The sequence below is a fragment of the Castor canadensis genome, chromosome 7 (genome assembly GCF_047511655.1).
Source record: "Castor canadensis chromosome 7, mCasCan1.hap1v2, whole genome shotgun sequence".
NCBI classification, from domain to species: domain Eukaryota; kingdom Metazoa; phylum Chordata; class Mammalia; order Rodentia; family Castoridae; genus Castor; species Castor canadensis.
Genome location: NC_133392.1, coordinates 149023344 through 149038655, shown reverse-complemented (window position 1 = coordinate 149038655; position 15312 = coordinate 149023344). Strand labels below are relative to the sequence as shown.

Sequence of the window (15312 nt, the reverse complement as noted above, 5' to 3'; positions counted from 1 at the left end):
GAAGGGGTGAGGTAAGCTAAAGTATTTTGGTTTAGGACCCTGGGGTCTGCACCAGCCCTGCAGTCCTTTCTGGAATGCTCTGGGAGGGACAGGGATGGATGGGCAACCTCCAGATTAGAGCCCTGCTGGACCCACAGTTTTGCAGTGCTCAGGTGATTCACAACATGGGCTCATGCGCCTTCTGGATTATTCTCCTAAATTCTGGTGACTCCTTTGGGCTTCAAGTTAACCTGAGAGGCCAGATAAAGAGCAGCCCACAGCAGACCTTTTGTTGTGGCCCTGTCAGTGATGGAGGGTGTGGCCTAAGATAGAATTTTCCCTTCTGGTCTGCTTGCAGAGAAAGCAGCCTCACGTCAAAGGGGAAAGACAACTTTAAAAACGGAGGCTGCTTCTCCGTTTAGCAACAAAGCTAGTCCTATCATTCCCTCTTTCCTTGGCCATGCCTGAAAGCTACGTCGAGGCTCGGGAGCCACGGAATTGTTCTTGTCAGAAGCGTGCTTTTAGGTCTGCTAGGACACTGGTGAAAGACAGGGTCAGGCTGCCCTGGAAGGGAACCAGGAGAAACTCTGGTGGCTTGACAGCCCTTGTCAACACCATTCAGTGACCAGTTCAAAGCACCAGGTGGCCTAAGGTTAATCCACTCGTTTCCTTCCCTTAGCTGTCTGTTTTCTTCCAGAAAAACAAAGCAGCAGCATTTATGTTTTTACGGCAGATTTGGCTGTTTGCACTCCAACGTCCCACCTCGTGGCCTGGCTCCTGCTCTGGGCAGCTTCTCTCTGGCATCCCCAACTTCCTTTATGGGCCACACAGATCATGTTTGAAGTTTCAAAATGCCAGAGATGAAGGAGGTAAAACTGCAAGCCCAATTGTAACCTCCTTGTGAGCTACCATTCTTTTCCCCAAAATTAAAAAACTTATTGCAAGAGCATTATTTTTTAAAAAGGAAAATTTAAAATTAGCCCACAATACCATAATTCAACATATCCCATAAGTCTGATTTTTCCAGAGTTCCTTCCAGTCCTTGTCCAGATGCCTGGCTTTTATATAACCATCAGTACAGCAATGGAACCGTGTTAAGCCTTTTTTTTTTTTTCACTTGGCACCTAATCTTTAGCACTTTTCCGTGCAGCCACATGATCTCCTAACTGTCGTAATAGCTGGGCTAGTACTCCATCAGCAGGATCCTCAGTTACCATGGATTTGACTTTTAAAGTCCTGATAGCAGCAGAGCAGAGGCAACGTTCACTCTGACTGAGTTCCCTCTCTGAACAAATTGGGGTGTTCCCTACTGGGGTGGGGCGGACATGCCAGGACTTGGCCCCCTCAGGCATGGCCCAAACACCACAATGATTCAAGAATGGACTTGATTTCAGGCACGAATAGGGACCTCCAGGGATGTGAACGGCCACAAGTCTCAACATAACATCCAAGACAAAGGGAATGAGGCCTGAGTGATCAGGGCTGCTTTGGAATCACCCAGAAGCACCGGCCTCATGCACAATCAGGACAACACCTTGTATGGTCAGGTGGGATGTGACTTCAGGGTGTACAGATAGTCCCATGACATGGTTTACGGCTTTACTCTGTGTGAAGCATTAATTAGAGAGGGACTTCAGCAAGTCTCTGAAAATTTATTCTTACCTACTCTACTTTGATCACAGTGACATGAAACAAAGGAAAAAATAATTTTTATGTGGTCCGCATTTATGAGTTTTTACATAAAGGCTTTTGTGGGTATTTTAAGAATGTGCTAAAATGTTGTCTGAAACCACATGAAGCCATCTGAGGAGTCGCCGGCAGAACTAACAGTGCACACATGGAAGCACTTTCACTGGCCTTTGTATATTTAATGAGTCAAATAGTATTAATATTGTTTAAATGCTAACATGCTATTTCAATAAGGTAGCTTTGCTATGGCCAGCGACCTGCTCTCGGGCACTGCACATCAATGTGAGTGAGTGATCAAACGTGGCCAAGCGTTGAGAGCAGGCCACATAGGAATTAACCTGCCCTGCCTGGAGCTCTGCCTGTGCTTGAGAATTCAAAACCCCAGCTCTCCAGGGAATAAGAATGGGCTCAGGACTGGCTGCCACAGCTCAGCCAACTGGGTTCAAGAGGGAAAGTCCAGAGTGTTCTGACAGTGAGCTTTCTGACTGAGAGGCACAGAGAACATTAGTTAAATATGAAGGCCCAAAGAGGAAATCACGGGCTCTTCTAGGGCCTCCTACCTAACTGGAAAGTCAGGCAGCACACATAGTCAACATGTAAAATAACCTGCTCAAATCAGGACTCCCCACTAGCAGGATGACCCAGTGACAGTCTCAGGAAGACTACAGAGACGTCACCTTGGAAAACAGTTGGATTTTGAAGCCACGAAGCCTCGGAGAGCTCCAGAAGTGGGTGGAGATGACAGATCAATCAGGGGTGACCAGGAGCAGAATGCTGGCATCACCTCTTTGCTGATGTCCACAGGGTCAACTGAGTGCCATCAACTCCATAAGCAGTACTGGTGGCCCCCAAGACTTTCCCAGGAGAGATGAACATTTGCTAAGGCAGATGGACCTGCCAAGGATTCAGACAGCCAGGACTAAGGTGACAGGGCCACTCTCGTTTGGAACTGCTAAGTGCAACCATTTGAAAACAGCATGGAGATTACAAACAGGCAGACATAGGTTTCACACATTCCAAATGCTCTTGTCACTAGCCAAGACCTCTGCACCAGATGAGCCAAGAACAAAGGGCAAGACCCTCAGGTGGGGCTGGCTACTTGCCAGTGTAATTACAATTAAGCACCTGGTTGAACTTACTCTCTGCCATCTGTAAGGTCCTTGAACTTGGATCGGCTCAGAGCCTGATGTGCCCTTTCTCAGAGTTCTAGGTTGTTTCTTCCTGAAAATCACTCAGTTGAGTGCCATAGTCACGTACACAGAGTCTAGACCCGTAACTCTGACCACAGGACTTCAGGGGATGGAGAAAAAAGGAAAAACATAATACTGCACAAAGTGACCTATTTTACAAAAGTAAGAATAAAGGAAAATATGCTGGCACCAACAGCTTTATGGAGTGTTTGAAGCTGAGGTGTGTGTGGAGACCTTGGATGCAATCTTGTTTCAGGAATGTGATGTGTAACTACCACCTACCTAATTCCTGATCTCAGCCGACATGGGGCTGCAGGAGGATCAGGGAGAGATGGGCCTGCAATAGCCTTGGACAAAGGCCTACTCCTTCCTTCAAACTGCCTCCTGACAGGGGTGGGATTCCAGTTCAAATGCAAAGGCAATGGACAGGTAGTGAGTCACATGCTACAGTTCTCCACAAGAGGGCAGGAATGCCCATGGCTTGAACCAGAACCCACATCCAGAGAACTGTGGCAGGGGCCCAGCTGGACTGTCTGAGGGAGACAGAAAGGAATGGATGAGGCAGGCTGACTGAGATGCAAGCTGAAGACTAAAATTGCCAGTGCCATCAAACTAGACTCCTCCTGTTATTTGGTGCCAAGCTAGAGACAATGACCCTCAGAAGATCCAAAGTTGTAAGATTCCAAGGTTTTTCCTTTTCCTCCCCTATGTCCTTCTGTCACAGACATAATCTGTTCTGCTTCTGAGATTTCAATAAATAGCTGTGGCAAGACTGTGACAATCAATCATGAAGGACACTTTTCGCTGTAACTGGCACTTGGACATGGGGAGGATAAGAGCAAATGGGCAAAACACCCGGGCTCAATGATTTTATGGCAGAGGAGAATAAAACCCACAAGCTGGGCCACTCCACTAGAGGTTGGGGTGCTGGCCCCAGGACAGTACTCTTCTGTTCCTTGACCAGCCTAAAATAAGAAAGCAGCTCCCAGCCACCAGCAGCATTTGTTTTCCTGATCATCCTTAACATCCTTGAACATGAAAGGGCAGCTGGTTCCCACAGGTGGGAACAATTCAACTACTCTCCAGGAAAAGGAAAACCTCATTTGCTTGGAAAGGCATCTAAAGCTGGCAGCCTTCTGCCAGTACAGGAGAACCAACTGCTGAGAAACAAGGTGCCTCCCCTGCCACCAGGGGGACTCAGAGTCCTCAAGGGCAACAGCCACAGCTCTGAGGGGCAGACCACCACCCTCTCTTCCTCCTGCCAGCTGTACCAGCCCCATTCAAAGGTACATGTGGACAAGAAGCCCATGGAGACAGGAGGACAGTGACAGGAAGCAGGGGACTGAAAGTGCTGGTCTTGGTGCCCACTGGCTGGTACTGGCCTCTTTTGCTATGTGCTGGAGGGAGACAGTGGCCTCAATGTGTTCCGAACCGCCTGTGAGAAATACAAGATGCTGCTTGCTGTGAGCAATGTCCTGTCCCTGAGGCTCCAGGAGCTAGACTTAGCTATGCACAAAACGGAGAAAGATCAACACTTGGCTTTGGGCGGGCTAGGTACAGATCTCATGCTGAAACCCAATCAGCCTTGTTTGTGTGTTGAGAGCAGCTATTTTTACCACAGTTTACGGAATGTGTCCCAGACTCTGCCCGTGGACATGGGACAGGTATTCTGCGGAAATTCCTTCCAGTACACACAGGTGCAATGATCCCCTGAGCAAACATACCAGTCGGCTTAGGCATGTGCGACTTTAATGCCAGTTGCACTTAGATGAGCACATCTGCACTGTGGCTGCAGCTCTTTACAGTCTCTCTTTATGGGCTTTTATTTTTTTACTTAAAGGGAAATAATGAAGTCCTCTCTGAAAACAATGGTATTGGCGAAAGGGGCCACTGACCTGCTTAGGCTCTGGTTCAGGGATCTGATGAACCAGATCCCTGGTACTCAGCACCACTGTGACCACCTTTCTTCTGTGAACTCCATGTAGAAATACTACCAGCCCTGTGAGATCCACATTGTAAGCATGGCAACAATTAAGGCTTCTAGGGCTTCAAAGCCATCACCATCATCCAAAGATGCCATTTTTTGAGAACCCATTTTGGGTCAGGGGCTTTGCATATATGATGTGACAGTTAAACCATAAGCCAGAAAAGGAAAGGGAATGCCCCCAAATCACAGAGCTGAGAAGTGGGGAGCTGGGACATCTGATGTGGATGGTCCCAAGGCCTGTATTTTGTCCCCACATTAGGAGGCCTAGCCTGGTGAGACATCCCAGCTGTGGTGGGAGACATCACACGGATGTATGAAGATGTGTTCAGCACACATGTTTAATGCACATATAAAACTGCACTATTGTGTACCTGTAGCCTTGAGGTAGAGCAGGCAAGTCCAAGCAAGCAAGGAGTTCACTGGGTTGGCCAGCCAGGAAACTGGAGCACACCACCAAACACACTCACTGGGAATTCTGTTTACTTGCAGTGCTGGGGATTGAACCCAGAGCCTTATGCATGCCACGCAAGCACTTTACCACTGAGCTACATCCCCAAAATTGCTCACTGGGAATTCTGGAAAGGAGAGCCCTCCACCTCAAGGAGCCTTTGTAAGACATGGATCCTTGACTACTGCTGGCAAATAGCTATCTAACACAACAGCCTGGGGAAGGAGGTCAACCAGTGGAACTCATGACTCTGGCAATAAGAGGGACCTGATCATGGGAGGTGGTTGTCCCCAGCTTCAGTGGGAACTCTGCCCAAGCACATGGAACTGCAGAACCCCAAGTGTACTGTGTGCCATATACTCATAGGAATTCAGAGATTCTGGGGGATCAGAGGCCTTGACACTGACACGGGATTATGTTCATAAATGAATTGGTTTTGCAAATACTCCTGTTTTCTGTTTAACTTTTTTTTTAGCAGATAAAAAAATCAGACAGTGCATACAAAAGCAATAATCCCCAGACTGCAGCTTTACAATGAAGGATGAAGGGGGCTGCTGTGGGTGCTCTGTTCCTAGTCCCCAAGGAGGGGGCAGTATGCAAGCCATCTTAAGGACTCTGGAAGCTGAAGAAGATGCCCCCACTTAGGAGCAGAGGTCCCAGAGGAGCTGAAGCTCACATTGCAAGAGCAGGGAGCAGACTTAGTCTACCCCCAAAGGCTGAACAGGCTTCTCCTGACCCATCTCCCTATTCAATTAAAATGACTATTGCAGTGGGCCTGGGCTTCCCCACTCACTGCTTCCAGCACATTCACACAGGCCAGGCTGTGGAAAATGGATGCCCACAGCAAGCAGGGAACGTTCTCAGGGGCCTTCTGCATGCATAATTTAACATGTACAAACAACACATGTTAAAACCAAATACTAAGTTGGGCACCAGTGGCTCATGCCTGTAATCCTACCTACTCATGAGGCAGAGATCAGGAGGATCGAGGTTCAAAGCCAGTCCTGGGCAAATGGTTCTCAAAACCCTATCTCAAAAAGAATAAAAATAAAAATAAAAATATCACAAAAAAGGTCTGGCAGAGTGGCTCAAGTAGTAGAGTACCTGCCTACCAAGCATGAGGCCCTGAGTTCAAACCCTGGTGCTGCCAAAACCAAACAATCAAACAAAAACCCCAAATACTAAAAGCTGAAAGCCAGAGATGCCTTTGCTATGTGCACCTGCTATCCTGGAGCATAGGGTGTCTGGTAACAGTGCCTGTTGGAGATCTTTAGCTCTATGCAAAGGTCCAAGCTCTGGGCAAAGAAAGAGATGCAGAATTATGGGAAAGGGAAGGAGGAGGACCAGGGCCAATGTACCATGTCCAGTGGTTCCTCCAGCTCCTGAACTTTCCTGCACATTCCCCATCACCTCATGCAGACTCCATTCTCTGTGTCCCTGTGGTATTCCCCCCACCCCCAGGGCCTTGAACTGCAGACCTCATAGGGCCAAAGGGAAGGGGCCTGTGCATTAAACCAGCCACCTAGGGTCTTTCCTCCTTGAGCCTCTCTTCTCCAACCTCTGATGCTGTACCCCTTGTACCCTTAAGAACCCGAACCTGCAGCTGACAGGCCTGTGCACTTCTCCCCACAGTCTACCGCATGGACCACAACCATCTGGAACCACCTTGGAACCATACCCACATGCTGCCCACTTCTCAAAACTGCTTCTGCTGCCCACCCCTCCAGGTTCACAGCTCTGTAGCCCTGAAGCTGGAGGCTATTACACTAGGAGGAGTCACAGGACCTGGCACAAAGCAGTAACCAAGATGTCAAGAGTGGAAGGGCACAGAGCAAGACCAACCAAGGGAGAAGGTGCCTGGGGAGAAGGCTGAGAAACCAGGTGTGAACTTGCACACCCTTCTCAGCCTAGTCACATAGAACAATTAATTCCTCAGTAAGGAGCTGTGACAGTACAGGGAAGCTTGTTAGAAACTCAGTGTCCAAGGTTTTACTTATTTCAGCATGCACTGAAACTTCAGACTTCTGGCAGGAAAGTGGGGATTCGGCACAAACCACAATGTCTGTACACAGCTTATGCAATGTAAGCCACTCTTATCAGAGAAGAGGGTGGGAAGACTCCAAAACTCAAGTTCCCGGATGTTAGCCAAGGCTGGCCCCACCAGCAAGCCTTTTGGAGGATAGCAGTCTCAGTTCTGCTCTGCCAGCTCTCACCTGCAGAAGGCAAACCACTGCCTTGGTCATAGCCCCAGGTGCTGTTCACTACCTCAGTGCTCACTTTGGCTCTTTCTCAACACTTACTGGATGGTGCAGGTATGTGTCCATTTGTTGCTGTCCTATGTGTACCTCCTCTTCAGTCCTGTTAAGCCAGGAGCTTCATGAGGCAGGGCTGGGTCACAGCTGCACAACTGCTCCTTCAGAGGTTCCCAGTAAAATGCCTGTTGAATGACCTTAAGTCCCTCTCCAGTCACAATGGAAACCATAAGTGCTTGCCTGTGTGTCCTCACTGTGCCCAAGGGCAGATGGCATAGGAATCATTAATTCACTTTCCAGACACTTACTTGACATCTCACTGTAGGTGATGGCTAAGCCATGACCTGACACACAGCCTTCCAGCACGGCCAGCAAACACAATCTGCTACCTTGCCAAGGCCACTGGATAAACACCCCCATACCTGCCATCACAGACACAGAGGTAACTTCTGTATAATCAACTTAATGCTGTCACTCTAGCAGCCTATGGGGTTGAAGTGGCTGGGATGTCAGAGAGCAGCTTGCTGGGAGCTTTCAGCCTGGCAGGATGGGCAAGGAAGCAGATTCAGAGAAGTTAGCTCGCACAACAGAGGCAGTCACTTAGTGGGTAAGGGCAGTCAAATCCAAATCCCTTTTAAAGCCAAGATCCTCCCTGTTCTGCAGCCTGGCCTGACTCTGGAAAGGGTTGGAGACTCCTGCTTGGGAAGCCTGCCCACATCTCAACTGTTTCCCATACTCCGCTGGTTTCTGCAGAAAACCTCCCCCTGCCACCTGCAATTCCCCACAGCCTAAACACTTGGTGCTCATTTTATCCCTGGAATCTAGGACCCTGGGGTGGGAACATGCAGCTTCAGGGACCCAGAAAACTGAGGCAACAAACTTCACACACAAAAATGCTGGTTTGCACTCTTGGGGATATACCCAAAAGACTGTGACACAGGTTACTCCAGAGGCACCTGCACACTCATGTTTATTGCGGCACTATTCACAATAGCCAAGTTATGGAAACAGCCAAGATGCCCCACCACTGACGAATGGATCAAGAAAATGTGGTATCTATACACAATGGAATTTTACGCAGCCATGAAGAAGAACGAAATGTTATCATTTGCTGGTAAATGGATGGAATTGGAGAACATCATTCTGAGTGAGGTTAGCCTGGCCCAAAAGACCAAAAATCGTATGTTCTCCCTCATATGTGGACATTAGATCAAGGGCAAACACAACAAGGGGATTGGACTCTGAGCACATGATAAAAACGGGAGCACACAAGGGAGGGGTGAGGATAGGTAAGACACCTAAAAAATTAGCTAACATTTGTTGCCTTTAACGCAGAGAAACTAAAGCAGATACCTTAAAAGCAACCAAGGCCAACAGGAAAAGGAGACCAGGAACTAGAGGAAAGGTGAGATCAAAAAGAATTAACCTAGAAGGTAACACCCACGCACAGGAAATTAATGTAAGTCAACTCCCTGTATAGCTATCCTTATCTCAACTAGCAAAAACACTTGTTCCTTCCTATCAATGCTTATACTCTCTCTTCAACAAAATTAGAGATAAGGGCAAAATAGTTTCTGCTGGGTATTGAGTGGGTGGGGGGGAGAGGGAGGGGGCGGAGTGGGTGGTAAGGGAGGGGGTGGGGGCAGGGGGGAGAAATGACCCAACTGTTGTATGCACATATGAACAATAAAACAATAAATAAAAAAAAATGCTGGTTTGTCTTGTTAGGTTTGCTCAAATGTCATCAGACTAGACTGAAAGTGAAAAGGAAGAGTGGAAACAGCCTCAATTCTGAAATGGCTGCAGAGAGGAGAGAGAAAGCAGAGAGTCCAGGAAGGCCCATCTACCTACCACCCCGGCCACTCCTAGAGACTGCCACAGGAACGCCTGTTTCACTTGGTAAACTTCTTCCAGACAAGGAAGGTTGATTAGAAAAGCTAATTAAAGCTTTTGAAGATTATCTCAGACCCCAAATAAGGAAGAACACAAAACTCCTTCCCACCCTTGCTCCTCCACACCCCCAGACTCTGGCCTTCATTAAGTTTTGATTTCAATCAATTGCACACCCAGTAAAATTAACTTATAAGGCCAATAAATTGCAACCGCATGTTTAAAGGTATTATCTGCTCCATGCCAAGAGCCAAAGATTGCAGAGCATGGGGCAAGATGTCTGGCACAGATGGGAGTAATCATCTTTGGAAGTGAGCAGTGCCAGCTGCCCCCACCTTCCACCCTGGGTTAGAACATCTGGTCTTGGGCAGAACCCAGGCGGACAGGGGCCAGGCAAGACTCAATGTGAGAGCTGGAGCAGGACAGGTTTTCTGTCTTCTCTAGAAACCTGAAGGGTCAAGGTGCTGACCTTGGGGCTCCTAGCAGTCTACTATGTATGACTCACCCTGCTCCTCCAGTGAGCAAGTCATGTTCCTGGCAGCTGCAAACAACTGCCCTGCATGCAAGACTCCACTTCCAAGTCACTCCCCAGAAAGATGGACCATTCAGGTCAAGTGACAAAGTTCTATGACAACCTGGGCCTAAAAAAGCCAAGCCTTACCTCTGCCAGGAAAGAACACGGAGCAACTCATGAACTAGCTGCTCACAAGTTTGCCCTCGCTGCCACCTTTCCCAACTCCCCACCTCAGTTCCAACGTTATTCCCTGTACTGAGCCAAGCCCATCAATCAGAGGCAGAAAATCATCTTGGGGCCTGGGACTAGCAGAGATACTGGGGACCAGGTGATGCCCTCACCCAGCGCCAGCATTCTAGCAAAGAGCTCCTGTCATCTCCTTGGCATTTCCACAAAGTGATTCTTCTAATCTAAAAACAGGGCTGTTTCGGTATTGCTAGCAATAGCTGCTTGACACTTCCCCTCCCAAGGAAAGGACTACTGTGATCCTTTCTGCAGAGGATGGCAAACAAGGTCACCAGTAAACGTGGAGGACCTGTGGTGGTGCAGCAGGAGAGCCAGAAGGAGTGGAGAAGCAAGGAACTGAGGCACTTCAAAGGGAACCACATAGGACACCCAGCTCTGCTTCCAGGGCCCCGACTCACCACCTATCCTCCTTGGGGAAAGATCCACACTCTCAACCACTGGCCTTTAGTCCATAATTGGGAAATGCTGTGCACAGGCAGGGGTGGGGTGCCACATCCCCACAGGAGCCAGAGGGCCTGTGCGTCAGCCACCCTGGCCAGACTGACTCCACGTGCGGGTGATTAACTCCAGCTCCTGCAAAGTCAAAGCCTTCACAGACTGAGGATCAAAGCCAGGGCCTGAAGATAGAATCAGGTCTTTCCCCCCAGGACCTCATGACAAGGATTTTCTCTCTCATGGCAAAAAACCCTCCGAGACTGAGTACTTCCCATCTATGGGAGGGCCAGTGTGGGCTGAGGTGACCTGGCTGGAACACATTTCAGTTCTGGATCTGGCACTCACTACCATCTTCTTCTATTTATCTTTTAGAAGAACTTCAGGGAGTGATGGCAAGGCTCTAGGCCTTATAGCAAGCAAACAAAGAGGGCAGCAAGGGGCTTTACTCAAACCTGTGCACCCATGTTGCCACTGCAAGGACACACATTCCCACAGGCAACAGGTCAGGGTGTCTCTCTCAGACCCCTGGGTATGTGTAGTATCTCTGTGTGAGCAAGTCCAGGCTGGCCTTCCCAGCAGAGAGGGAGATTTGGGCCATAAACATGAAGCTCCCTCACAGTTCACGGCAGCCCAATGGTCCCCATGAGGACTGTGACCTTGATGTGGCCAGAGCCTGGCAGTTTCAGTAATTTGATGTGTGGTCGAGAGGCCTGAGCACAAGCCAACCACAGTCATAACTCTGTGATCCACCAGGATCCAAGAATTCTGAAACACTGGTGATCACGAAAGTCAAAAACAGGCCAACACAGGAGTGGGTCTGCTCTTCATGTGCCCAATCAGTGGGATGCAGGCCAGCTCCAGTGTGGAACATGCCCTGGGTTGCAATCTTGCTTACCCAGTCCTCCTGGGCACAATGTGATATCTGTTCTGCTTTGGAGATGGTGGCTCTTCTTTCTTGCGGGGTGGGTCTGCCTGAGCATCCAGGCATCTCCCAGCAGGCCTGGGACTCAGGCCACCTTCCAGGGCCCTCAATGCAGCAGACCAGCAGGCCTGAGGCAGGGTCAGACTGTATGCTTCCTCCCATAGAGGGACCTCTCTGCCTGAGTCTGCATGAACTCCTATGGCTTCATTCACAAGGGTGACAATAAAGGATCTTTCCATGGGCATGCGTCAATGGTGGGGAAGGGCAGGGATAAAGGACAAAGAAAGGAATGACCTGTTGCCCCTCGACCCCAGAGAACAATCTAGAAAACCTACTGTAACTGCTTATCAGCTAGTGCCACTCAAGGGACAAGGCCTCTGGGTCAAAATCAGGGACAGAGTTCAGATTCCAGCTCCCTACCCCCACCCCCCAGGAAGACCAGTATGCCTGTCAACAAGCCTCGAGGGTAGTCTGAGAATGGCAACTTCTGGAGGGGGAACAGTACACCAAGCAGTTAAAAAATAAGAAAAGAAAAAAAAAAACCAAAAAAGGAGATGGTTTTCCTAATTTTCAGTCCAGAAGTGGGGATTTGATCCCAAGTGGTAAGCTGGGGAGAAGCTCCTCACACAGTCTTGGATGCGTGTTAGTACACTGACATCTTTGGGTGTGAAATTCACCACTCTGGTGTTGCACAAATCACATCCAAGCACAGTCCCTCTGGTGGTCTGTGGTCCATTATGAAAGGAGAAGCTGGTTTTGCTGTTCCACACAAGCAAGGGAATGAAGGGCCTTTCTGCCCTACTTTGTGGGAGCCACGGGGGCCTAGACTCTCCTGCCCTCCTTCCTCCTGTTGAGTGGCATACTGATCTGCCTGGGACATTATACACTGATCCAAAACTTCAGGGCTCAGGGATACAGTGCAATCCTCACCTGGGGACAGGGACCATCCTATCATCCCTCATGTCCCCAGGTGAACCCACCTTCAGAGAATGCAGGCACACAGATATAGGTTGTTGAGACTTAAGATGAGCATTTTCCCAGGCATGAGAAACCTCTTCAGGAGGCTGACTGAAGGGTCAGGGTTGAACCCCTTGCGCCAGCTATCTTCAGGCTGTATTAACCACCATCTGTTGGGCCAGTAGCCCCCATGTAGCTGACATGAGTTACTGTAAGGGGTTAGGGATTATTCTGAAGAATACTTAATGACGATGGGGAAAGGCTCACAATAACAGCAATCAAGCCTCCTGGAAGGCACACACTCTGTGCCCTTATGTGTGGGAAAGAGAAAGAGGAGAAGTCAAAGATGAAACTGGATTCTTCCCAGGCCTGCCCCTAAATGGCAGCACAAAGCAACATGACTAAGTCACTTTATTGAGGAAAACAACCCAAATGTTTAAATCTATAAAAAATCAGAACCAACCTCCCCACCAAATCTAAACATGCAGCCCAATTAAAAAACAAACAAAAATACAGAATGCAGCCTTCGAAGAGAGCAAGGCCAGCAGCCTCCTTGGGCTTGGCAGAAGCCCCACATAGCAGCTCGTCTTCCGTGTGTGGACACCGACCATCACTTCAAAAAGGGGACTTGACTTCTCCTTCCTACCTCACCCATAGCTGGAGGGCAGGTGTCTTCCTACGGTATTCTGAGAAGGCTCATAAGTAATTTTTGAAGCTGTGAAGGAGGCTAAATAAGCCAGGTCCTTTTCAAATCTACTTCCGATTTCACAGAGACTGAGGGTAGTGCCTGCAGGCTGACAGAGCGAATGCACACATCCAGGGGTACCACCAGCCCCTCTGCCTGGCTGTCCCCTTCAGATAACAGTCCTCAACCATTAGTGTCACCTCCCTGAAAGGCCTTCCTGACCCTGTACTGAGAGAGGCGAGTCACTTCTATCCTGTCATCCACCAGATTGACTTAATTTACTTGGCTGACTGAACTATCCGTCATTGGTTCTTTTCCAGTGTGGAAGTCCAGTGAGGGCAGAGACCTTGCTGCCTGTGTAAGAGGCCATGCCCACAGTTTTTGTGAGCACAAGGCTCACAACAGGTACCACATGCCTCCAATGTATTTTGGACTCTGGAGTTGGATAAGGATGGTTTTATACCCTGGTTCCACCATGTACTGGCTCATAAACTAGGTTGAGTCACTTTACCTTCTATCAAAGTGATGACCCTCTCTCACAGGGTCATTTTAAATATTAAATGAGATAGAGAAGACAGTGGGGCACACTCCACGGTCACCAGTATTATTACTGAAATATGAAACGGATTTCACTGGAGCATGCTTGAATTAAGTGGTTTATTTGTAGTTATTTCTCATGGTCAGGTAAGAGAAGACAGTGAAAAACAACACAAATAAACTACGATAGAGCAATGAGTCAACTTCTAAGCATCACCGAGGAAGGGGCTCGCCCACAATAGGGCAAAGTTCGAGGGGCAAGAACCCTAGACACCGAAACCCATATGAACTGTGAAAATCAACTATTTATAGAATTTTCAGCAAACACAGATTCCAATCCTTGCTCTATGCCTCTCTGCCCTGTGGTATGTACGAGTCACTGAACCTCATGAAGCCTCAGTCTCTTCAACTTAAAATAAGGGACCAAACCATCTCCCTAGGAGTTCTTGTAAGAACTAATTGAAGACACTGTATATAAAATCTTGCTATGTGATAAGACACTGAGGATAAAGCTGTGTCACTCAGTGATATGAGGGGCTACTGAAGTATTCAGGCCATTTACTAGTAGCTCCCTGTGAACAACATATGCTCTGTGGGTTTTATCTGTCCATGTGTCAGACTGAGAAGCTCCCTCTTCCTTCCAAGCTAGCCTCTGAAGACATCTTTTACTGTATGTGTGGCAGCAAACCATCGGGAGCTGGAAAGCCAGTCCACAGGCTGCACGGTGCGACCTGGGCCTCTTTGCTGACCAGGGGTTCAGCTGCTCAAATGCTTTGTTCCTCTTACTTCCATTTTCTTGCCTACATCCTAGACTGAGGGTGCCCCAACTACAGGCTAAGGGCCAAGGGCCAAATCCTATCCACCTCAAAATTCAAGAGGGAGTTTGACTGTTCTCTTTGATGGTACTGGGGAGTGAGTTCAGGGGCTTGCAAGCAAATGCTTGAACACTTGAGCCACACTTCCAGTCCTGGATCTGCCACTTGCCTTGGGCAAACACTAATCTTTTGGAACCTTAATGTCTTCATCTGAAAAAAAATAGGAACAAAAGGGCTGAGATGTAGCTCAGTGGTAAAGCGCTTGCCTAGCATGCACGAAGTCCTGGGTTCGATCCCAGCATCAAAAAAGAAAAGATTAAAAAAATAAAAAAAAGAACTAAAATACTTAGTACGTTTGAGAGGCTGTAAGACTACAGGGATGAAAAATACCTGGTGCTGTGTCTTCCACACAGTAGGTTTATCCCAATAGTGCCTACTACTATTATGAATTGTGATGCAGAATAGTAGTAGAGGGACGCAGGCAATAATGTGAAGGGAGACTATGTGGCCTGGTCACACTCTCACTTGGGATGTTCCTATTAAAACAATGAGAGCTACAGTCTGAGGGGGTGAGCAACTCACAGGTCTCGGTACTGGTCAAAGGCATTGTTGGCTTCCACCTCCAGCTTTCTCAGCCGAGCAGACGGCATGGCCCCATCTTCCAAAGGAGGGTCATACTTGTTACTCCATGGTGACCTGGAGGGAGAGGAAAAGGAAGAAGTCACATGAATCATCCCAGGGAGAAACGGCCTGTGAGCAGTAAACC

General features: G+C 48.5%; 1 protein-coding gene across 4 annotated transcripts in view; it reads right to left on the bottom strand.

Moving 5' to 3' along the window:
* The window catches only part of Capzb (capping actin protein of muscle Z-line subunit beta), a 171405-nt gene that overhangs the window by 17723 nt on the left and 138370 nt on the right, over nucleotides 1-15312 (bottom strand). For all 4 annotated transcript variants that reach the window (XM_074081180.1, XM_020165385.2, XM_020165383.2 and 1 more), the window contains exon 4: nucleotides 15129-15242. In XM_074081180.1, the coding sequence (XP_073937281.1) occupies nucleotides 15129-15242 (114 nt within the window). The remainder of the gene's footprint in view (nucleotides 1-15128; nucleotides 15243-15312) is intronic.